Source organism: Camelina sativa, chromosome 9 (assembly GCF_000633955.1).
Source record: "Camelina sativa cultivar DH55 chromosome 9, Cs, whole genome shotgun sequence".
Lineage (NCBI taxonomy): Eukaryota > Viridiplantae > Streptophyta > Magnoliopsida > Brassicales > Brassicaceae > Camelina > Camelina sativa.
The window spans coordinates 20,072,295-20,081,675 of NC_025693.1; the positions used below are offsets into that span (position 1 = coordinate 20,072,295).

At 41.8% G+C, this 9,381-nt stretch overlaps 1 protein-coding gene and 1 pseudogene across 1 annotated transcript; one reads left to right on the forward strand and one right to left on the reverse strand.

Annotated features, from left to right (window-relative positions):
- On the forward strand, window positions 1-1,379 carry LOC104711460 (nascent polypeptide-associated complex subunit alpha-like protein 2). Its single transcript, XM_010428162.2, has 4 exons — window positions 1-243; window positions 311-404; window positions 650-768; window positions 853-1,379. Exons 1-4 carry the CDS (start codon window positions 121-123, stop codon window positions 1,201-1,203), a joined length of 687 nt encoding a protein of 228 aa, XP_010426464.1. The 5' UTR covers window positions 1-120; the 3' UTR covers window positions 1,204-1,379.
- LOC104715471 overlaps window positions 7,830-9,381 on the reverse strand; it is a 7,979-nt pseudogene continuing 6,427 nt past the window's right edge.

Genomic DNA, 9,381 nt, shown 5'->3' on the forward strand with positions numbered 1-9,381 from the left:
ACAAAAACAAAACACCCCCGAGTCGTCGTCACTCGTCACCACTCCTCACCACCGCACCGATCCTTATCCATTTTGGCTGAAGCGAAATCGAATCGGAACACTAAAATCTCTCGAAAAGCCATGTCTCGTCCTCCTCCTCCTCCTCCCCCTGCTGCTATAGTCACTGAATCCGCCGATGGACAACCTGAGCAACCAGCGGCTGCTGCTGCCACCATTGCTGAAGAGCTCGAGAAGAAGCTTCAGGTGAGTTAAAACAACTTCCTTAGACGATTTAATTCTAAGTCTCACGCTCGCGGATTCTTTTTCACAGACTGATGAACCGATTGTAGAAGATGTTAAAGATGACGAAGACGACGATGATGATGATGATGATGACGAAGAAGATGTAGACGGCGACGCTCAAGGTGACTCTTCTCACTTGTTAGCCATTTTGTGCATTTCAATGTCTATCTCACCTCTAATAAGTTTCTTTGTGCTAGTTAAAGAAATGGTGAATTGTGTTTTTTAGGGATTTTATATGTGAAGTAGTTTTGTTAACATATTGAGGTTTGGGAGATGAATCATTTTGATAGATTGATAGATCTCAATATGTGTATATCTTAGTGAATCATTGTTCTTGAAATTGAATGAGGTTTGGTTATTATTGTAGGTGTAAGTGGGAGTTCAAAGCAGAGTAGAAGTGAAAAGAAGAGTAGGAAGGCCATGTTGAAGCTCGGTATGAAACCAGTCACTGGTGTTAGCAGAGTAACCATCAAAAGAACTAAAAACGTAAAACCAAAAACCTGAACTCTGTTTTTCAGTTTTTCTCACTAAGTTTAGATTCTAATGATACACTAACATTGATGTTGCCAGGTACTGTTCTTCATCTCAAAACCGGACGTCTTCAAAAGCCCGCATTCAGAAACCTATGTTATATTCGGTGAGGCCAAGATCGAGGACTTGAGTTCTCAGCTTCAAACGCAAGCTGCTCAACAGTTTAGGATGCCTGAAATGGGAGCCACATCTCAGAGAGCAGAGGCATCGACAGCCGCAGCAGAAGAACAGGTGGAAGAAGATGAAGAGGAAATTGATGAGACCGGTGTGGAGGATCGTGACATTGACTTGGTCATGACTCAGGCTGGGGTTTCGCGCAGCAAAGCGGTTAAGGCACTCAAGGGTCATGATGGAGACATTGTAAGTGCAATAATGGAACTCACTACTTAAGAGCTAAGTGAGATAATGAGTCTCTCTGCCTCAATTCACTGGCAGATTGTTTTCAAATACTTTTGGAGTTGTCAGAAAAATCGGATCATCATTGTTGTCCTTTGCGGTATCTAATCCCATCTGTTTGTTATGATGCTTAATGCAGTCAAAGTTTGAGAAACTTCCAAGTTTTAGGATTTAGAAACATATCTTCTAACAAATAGACAAAGTTCATACTAAAGATGTCTAAATTTGTTACCTGGAAGTCTGTGCATAGATTCTAACTCCTCAATCATCTTCTGGTTCTCTTAACTGCATGTTGAATTCAGCGAGATTCCGACTGTTTTTAAAACACTTGGGAGTTTTCTAGAATGTATCTTATGAATTCTTTCTCATTATCTCTTCCTGCATATCCCAGCCACTCAAAGATCAAAGACCAATACCTCAGAAAAAAATTTCATTAGGGTAGAACTCAACATCAATAGCTGCTTTAGTAAGATGGGCATGTACTCAACAGAAAGTGTCCCAAAGTATCAAATATGTCAAAATAAAATAAAGAAGGCACTCTTTCAGTATGAATCACTAATACAAGATGGGTATGAATCACTATCAGCATCCTTTTCTTGAAATATCATATCTGCATTGTACTCTACTCTCGATAAAGAAGGCACTCACACTAAACTTTCTCACATTTTACCATCCACTCATCTATTTCGAATCACCTTTAAGATGCTCGAGAACAAAGGCAACTTGATAAAAAAAAAAAAAATGCCCTAAAAATGGTAATCTTCGTCTTTGACAAGAAGGAGATCAAGAGGAACGTCCACGAGAATCTTGTGTCGGAGATAGTCAATCTCTCAAAGTATTTTGCAAAAACTAATAATGGCTCTTATTAATAAACTTCTGATAACGTTAAGTCAGGATTCACAATATCAAAACAGAGTAAACGAAACAGAGTAAGAAACAGAGTTTAGTAAGAACTTGTAATCGGAATTGATACAACGTTCAATAAAAACGCAGCTCAATCTTCTCACCAGTAAGAGTCTCCGATGGAGATACTCCAACAACGGTGAGGACGAGATCTAGAAAGTTCTAGAGGAAAACGATTACAAACTCAGATAAAACGTGATATGAAAAACGTGAGCTAACAATGCTCAAATACTAAACACACAGCCGACAAACAGCGTCAACCAATTATTCCCTTCCCGTTATCTACCAGAATTTCTCCGTTACTTCGTCATCCTTAATCACACGTGCTTAATCGTTCCTTCTTATCTTGACTTATCTTTGACCGCATCATGATACTCCACGTGTGACCATCGCATCCTACATCAAAGCTTCCCCGTTCGAAGAACCTTGTCCACAAGGTTCGAAAGATGGAAACTTCCTCTGTAGATCATAAAGGAACTCCCATGTAGCCTCCTCCGGTGTTTCATTTGACCACTGAACCAGGACCTTTGTAGCAGCGCGCCCCTGACGTTTGACCATCTTACGATCCAGAATGAGCACTGGTTCCTTGATCAACACATCAGACACAATAGAAGGAAGTTGAGTCGAAGTGTGCACATTACCCACTACTGCCTTGAGCTGAGAAACGTGAAAGACAGGGTGTATGAGAGACCCCGCTGGGAGCAGTAGTTTGTAAGCGACCTTACCACAACGGTCAACAATCTTATAAGGGCCAAAGTACTTGGGAGCCAACTTCTGATTGGAACGGACTACCACAGACCCTTGACGATACGGTTGCAACTTGACAAAGACAGAATCACCAATTTCAAAGTTCCGATCAGTTCGATGCTTGTCTGCAAACTGCTTCATGCGGTGTTGAGCTCGAAGAAGATGAAACTTCAGAACCAGAATCATACTCTCACGTTCTTGCAGACTTCTAGCCACCACGGCAACTTTGCTCTCACCGGGAAGATAAGGCAAATGAATCGGAGGGGCCTGACCGTAAACAGCTTCGAACGGACTGAGTTGAGTAGCAGTGTGGAAGTTTGTATTATACCAAAACTCTGCTAAAGGAAGCCAGTCACTCCACAAGTGAGGTTTATCACTGCACATGCAACGGAGATAGGTCTCCAAACACCTATTCACCACTTCAGTCTGCCCATCGCTTTGAGGATGATAAGCTGTTGAGAACTTCAAGTCAACCCCTTGTAAAGTGAACAACTCATTCCAGAAAGTACTGATGAAGACAGTGTCACGGTCACTGACAATGGAACGAGGACATCCATGTAGTTTAAACACATTGTTCATAAAGGCTTGTGCCACAGTCATTGCCGTGTAAGGGTGAGCCAAGGCAATAAAATGGGCTGCCTTCGATAACCGATCAACCACCACAAATATCACAGTGAAACCTGAAGAAGGAGGAAGTCCGTCGATGAAATCCATAGAGAGATCAGTCCACAACGCTTCAGGTACAGGTAAAGGCTGCAACAACCCCGGATAAGCGGATGTGTCATATTTGCATTGTTGACACACTGCACAACTTCGAATGTAAGTTTGTATGTCCAATGCCATGCCACGCCAATAAAACAACCCTTTAACCTTCTGATAAGTAGCATCTCTTCCAGAGTGTCCACCTACACCCGAACAATGCATCCACTGGAGTATAGAGTTGCGAAGCTGGACATCACGAGGAACAACAATCTTATTTTTCCGACGCAAAACCGACTGCACCCACGAGTAATGCTTCTTAGCCTCCGGGTTCTCTTGTAACAGCTTAATTAGGTCTTTAAGTTCAGGGTCTGAGTCATAATGAGCCTGGATTTCTTTCATAAGATCACACTCGAGAACCGACATTGCCATGTGTAGGACTTCAGCACCTTCAACACGCGACAGAGCATCAGCTGCAATATTGTCTTTTCCTTGTCGGTATTGTATCTCATAGTCGAACTCCAACAATTTAGGCAGCCATTGTTGTTGAATTGGGGTGTTCAACCTCTGCTCCAGCAAATATTTAAGACTCCTTTGATCAGTACGAATGACAAAATGGTTTGGAAGCAGGTAATGTCTCCATTTTTGTACCGCAAAAACAACCGCCAACAACTCCTTTTCATAGATAGAAAGATGCAGTTGTTTTCCCTTCAAGTGACGGCTAATGAATGCCAAGGGATGACCTTCCTGCATCAATACTGCCCCAATCCCTGTAGTACACGCATCAGTCTCGACCAAAAAAGGTTTGTCAAACAGAGGAAGAGCCAACACAGGTGCCTGACAAAGAGCTTGTTTCAGACTGTTAAAGGCTTCCAATGCTTCAGTCGACCATAAGAAGGCATCTTTCTTCGTTAATACCGTTAGAGGCCTGGCAATAGTACCAAAATTTTTAACAAAACGTCGATAGTATCCAGCAAGACCAAGGAACCCACGTAGTTGTTTCAAATTGGAGGGAACAGGCCAATCTGCAACCGCTTTGATCTTGTTTGGGTCAGTAGCTACTCCTCCAGCTGCTATGTAGTGTCCCAAATATTCTATTTTGTCAGATGCAAACTCACACTTGCTCTCCTTAGCGTATAGGTGATTAGCTCGCATGACTTGAAATACTTGTTGCAGATGTTGAATATGATCTTCTAAAGAGAGACTGTAGATCAAGATGTCATCAAAGAAAATGAGGACAAATTTCCTTAAGAACTCTTTAAACACAGCGTTCATCAGTCCTTGAAATGTTGCAGGGGCATTGGTCAAACCAAAAGGCATGACTAAATACTCAAAATGTCCAGCATGAGTCTTAAAGGCAGTCTTGTGAATGTCTGCAGGATCCATCCTCACCTGATGATAACCGGCCCTTAAATCGATCTTAGAGAAAATTACAGACCTTCCCAACTCGTCCATAAGGTCTTCAATCAACGGAATGGGAAATCTATTTTTGATAGTTAAGCTATTCAAGCCCCTATAATCCACACATAGCCTCCAAGAGTTGTCCTTCTTCTTGACTAACACTACCGGAGAAGAAAAAGGGCTAGAGCTCACTCTTATTGTACCCGCAGATAGCAACTCATTCACAATTTTGTCAATCTCATCCTTCTGGTACAAAGCATAACGATATGGTCTTTGATTGATGGGATCAGAACCTTCTTTCAACACAATGGTATGGTTGTGATTCTTCCTGAAAGGAGGAAGCTCCGTAGGTTCAGCAAAAATATCTGCATACGAATCTTTTAACTTCAACACCTCAGAATTGTTCTTATTGATATTTTGACTCATTTCCACCGCATACACCATCATATCTTCCTGCGGTCCCATTTCATGAGCACAAATCATAGAAACTTGCATATTCTCCTCTTGTCGTTTATTAAACCGTGTAGCTTTCACCGTTCTGACAGCACCAGGTTTAATTCCATGCAGTAGTATCTTCTGATTTTTCCAGAAGAATCCCATCTCTAGCTTCTGCAAATTCCATGTAGTGTCCCCGAGAGGTGCTAACCATTGTACTCCTAACACCACGTCACACCCTCCCAAAGGGATTATCATGAAATCATCTTGAAATTGTGTCCCCTGAAACTGCCACTTAAACTGAGAAACCCTTCCTTGGACTCCCAACCTGCTACCATCAGCTACTGCGACTCTTGTAACCCCTGCTGGTTGAATGTTGACCCCCAACGTTTTAGCAGTCTGAGGGTCCATGAAATTATGAGTGGAGCCAGTGTCCAATAAAATGAAGAGGACCTTCTTGTTGTGGACTCCTCGCACTTTCAGAGTTCTATAGTCCGTTATACCTGCAACCGCACTGATAGATACTTGAGGAATATCCTTCTCTTCTTCCTTATAAATGGCTAGATCAGTATTGCTCCACTCCTCGTCCTCTTCCTTATCTTTCACTTCAATCATGTAAACCTGAGTTTTCTTATGCTTAAGATAATGATCAGGCGTATACTTCTCATCACATATATAACATAATCCCTTAGCACGTCTATCACTCATTTCTTCTTGAGATAAGAACTTGCGTGGTAACTTCTGCAACCCGGTGTTAGACTGTTCCCCTGTAGGTTCTTTCTGCCCTTGAAATGCATGTTTCTTAACACAGCCACCATGAGAGTGTTTTGAGTAATTACCCCCCGACTGTGTACCATGTTGCACCGGATGAGCTTTCTCATATAGTCTACCAAGCACCAAACATTGCCTCACCGACTGAGGTTGAAACATGCGAATGTGCATCTGCGTATCAAGTCTCAAACCCGCCAAATATGCACTAACCAAGTAATCCTCAGATAAGGTAACTCTTGTACGGATCAGCTCAAATTTTTGATGGTAATCTACTATACCAGCTGTTTCCTGCAACCTCTTCAACTCTGCTATCGGATCCTCCAATACATCTTCGAACCGTTCCTTCAACAACAACCTATAAGAAACCCAATCACGCAACAAGTTTCTTCCAAAAGGAGTCTGCACTAAAGCATGATGCCAAGTCGAAGCATGTCCATCAAAATGCATAGCGGCCATCTTAACCTTGGAATCATTGGGTGTAAAGTCCAATGAAAAGAAATCCTCCACCTTAACAAGCCACTCCGAGATGCGTTCACCATCAAAGCGAGGGAAATCCACTCGACCTAAACGCGTAACTCCCGAGCAATGACCATTCATCGCCGATCCTCCTACATAACGTTGAGCCACCCCTTCTCCATACGAGTCTGGCGTCGCGGATACTGCCATGGGACTCTTCTCTCCTCTTGAGCCAGAGTTCGGAGTTGATTGACAACCAGGGATCATCTTAATCATCGAGAACATATCCGCAATGCTCCGATCTATCTTTTTGTTTTGCTCAGCTATCGCAAACTCCAGCGCTTGCGTCCTATCAAGCAAACTTGGTGTAACCACCGTTTCCTCTCGCTCATCAGTAACCACCTTAGATCCTTCATCTCCTCCATCAGTTTTGTTCACCTGAGATCGTGTCTCCACCATCGTTCCAAGCACAGACTAGCTCTGATACCAATGATAACGTTAAGTCAGGATTCACAATATCAAAACAGAGTAAACGAAACAGAGTACGAAACAGAGTTTATTAAGAACTTGTAATCGGAATATTGATACAACGTTCAATAAAAACGCAGCTCAATCTTCTCACCAGTAAGAGTCTCCGATGGAGATACTCCAACAACGGTGAGGACGAGATCTAGAAAGTTCTAGAGGAAAACGATTACAAACTCAGATAAAACGTGATATGAAAAATGTGAGCTAACAATACTCAAATACTAAACACACAGCCGACAAACAGCGTCAACCAATTATTCCCTTCCCGTTATCTACCAGACTTTCTCCGTTACTTCGTCATCCTTAATCACACGTGCTTAATCGTTCCTTCTTATCTTGACTTATCTTTGACCGCATCATGATACTCCACGTGTGACCATCGCATCCTACATCAACTTCTCATCAAAATAACGGAATAAAAAAAAAAAATCCTAACCAATCTTAGAAGTAATAGATGAAGTTACATATATACTGGTCATCATTATACAAACGACTAAATAACACATTCAAGCAGAGAAGAGAGGCTCATACGTCGTTGAGACTCTGTGCATGCATTTTAACTCCTCAATCATATTATGTTTTTCTTCAGCACTGCAGGTTGATCTCAGCGAGACTCTGGCCATCTTCAAATACTTGGAGTTTTCTACAATGAATCTTATGAGTTCTTTCTCGTCTTCTCTTCATGCATATCTTATCCATTGAAAGATCTCGAGATGAGACGACAAACATGTGGGAACAGAACCCGGTTTGGTCCATAAAATTGGGACGTTGTCCGTCTCATATTTACAGTTGATCAAAAGAACTTTTAGTTTAGGACAACTAGAGAGCAAAACCACAAGTGATTCACACAAGTTTGTGCTGAAGAGTCTTATATTACACTCTATAAGTCGAGAGTACTTAACGGCGCCGGTGTTATACCACGGAACCACCACTCTTTTGTCCGGAACTAAAACCAGACACTTGATCCCCGAAAGATATCTCAGAAAGTTGGCATCAGGGTTAAAGTCAACATCAATAGATGCTTTAACAAGAAGAGGCATATACTCAATCGAGCAAGAGTCTCCCATCGAGTCAATGATCTCTAAATATACTAAAGTCGGGGTGTCTATAACCAGAGACCTTGCAGTATCATCTTCCGTGTAATCTTCTCCTTGAAATATTGGATGCATATACGATAATCTCAATAAAGAAGGCACTTTCACGCTAAACTTTCGCACATTATCATCCACATCACGAGGTCGAGTCACTCTAAGACACTTGAGAACGGGGCAACTTGATAAAAGCCTAACTTGAGAGTCTTTGTCTTTGTACACAACGTGATGGAGATTAAGATGTGCAAGTGATGGGAGAAAAACCGGAGAAGGAACGTCCACGAGAATCTTGCCGGAAAGATTCAGTCTCGCAAGCGTTTTGCACGTGTAAAGGCTCTGAGGCATTCTGGTCGGCTCGCTATTCCAGAGGAGCTCGAAATTTAGCCAACGCATGGGACGATCAAATGCTTTTGCAACCCACTTTAAAACATCAACATCGACAGAACATTGTGGACCGAGTTGAATCGACAAACGTTCTAATAAAGGTGCCTTGTGTCGTCGCATTGATTCGTCAAGAAACCACCAAACGCTCTTGCTTTTGGCGTCACTGTCATTGGTTTCTTTGTAGTCAAGTCTAGGCAACATCGTCCAGACAAATCGCCATCTTCACTACACGAAAACATGTGTTTTGTGACCGACAGAATCGTCGTAAATGAGTCGCAAAGTCGCTATGTGTGACTACTTAAGGACTGTCAGAAACCGTCGCTAATATTTGGTCGCAAAATATTTTGGTCGCAAAACCGTCCTTTATTTGCGATGCTTTTTAGACATAACATGTAGTCGTTAAATAACGACTATAATCAGACAGTATTTATTCGTCGTAATTAACGACCGTGTAGTGACTGCATTATCCAGTCGTATAATACGACCTGTTTTAGACGATCCTTTAGTCACAATTTGCAACATTTTGAAGACTTATTTAACACTTCAAACTTGAGGATGAAGTTTAAAAATCTGAAATGTTGGTCATAAAGTAGTCGCTACTGTAGTCACAGAATAGTCACAGAGTAGTCACTAAATAGTCTGAATCTTTTGTGACTATCTGAAGACTAGAAATTATGGTCGCAAAATTGTGAGCTGTTTACAACGGATTTGATACTTTGTTTGTGTTTTTTATAAATGTAAATGGTCGCAAACTAGT

Excerpts from the sequence above, each read along its gene's own strand:
- LOC104711460 (XM_010428162.2), top strand. The coding sequence starts at position 121 with ATGTCTCGTCCTCCTCCTCCTCCTCCCCCTGCTGCTATAGTCACTGAA. Across the intron at positions 244-310 it reads AGCTCGAGAAGAAGCTTCAG|ACTGATGAACCGATTGTAGA; the intron begins GTGAGTTAAAAC and ends TCTTTTTCACAG. Across the intron at positions 405-649 it reads TGTAGACGGCGACGCTCAAG|GTGTAAGTGGGAGTTCAAAG; the intron begins GTGACTCTTCTC and ends TTATTATTGTAG.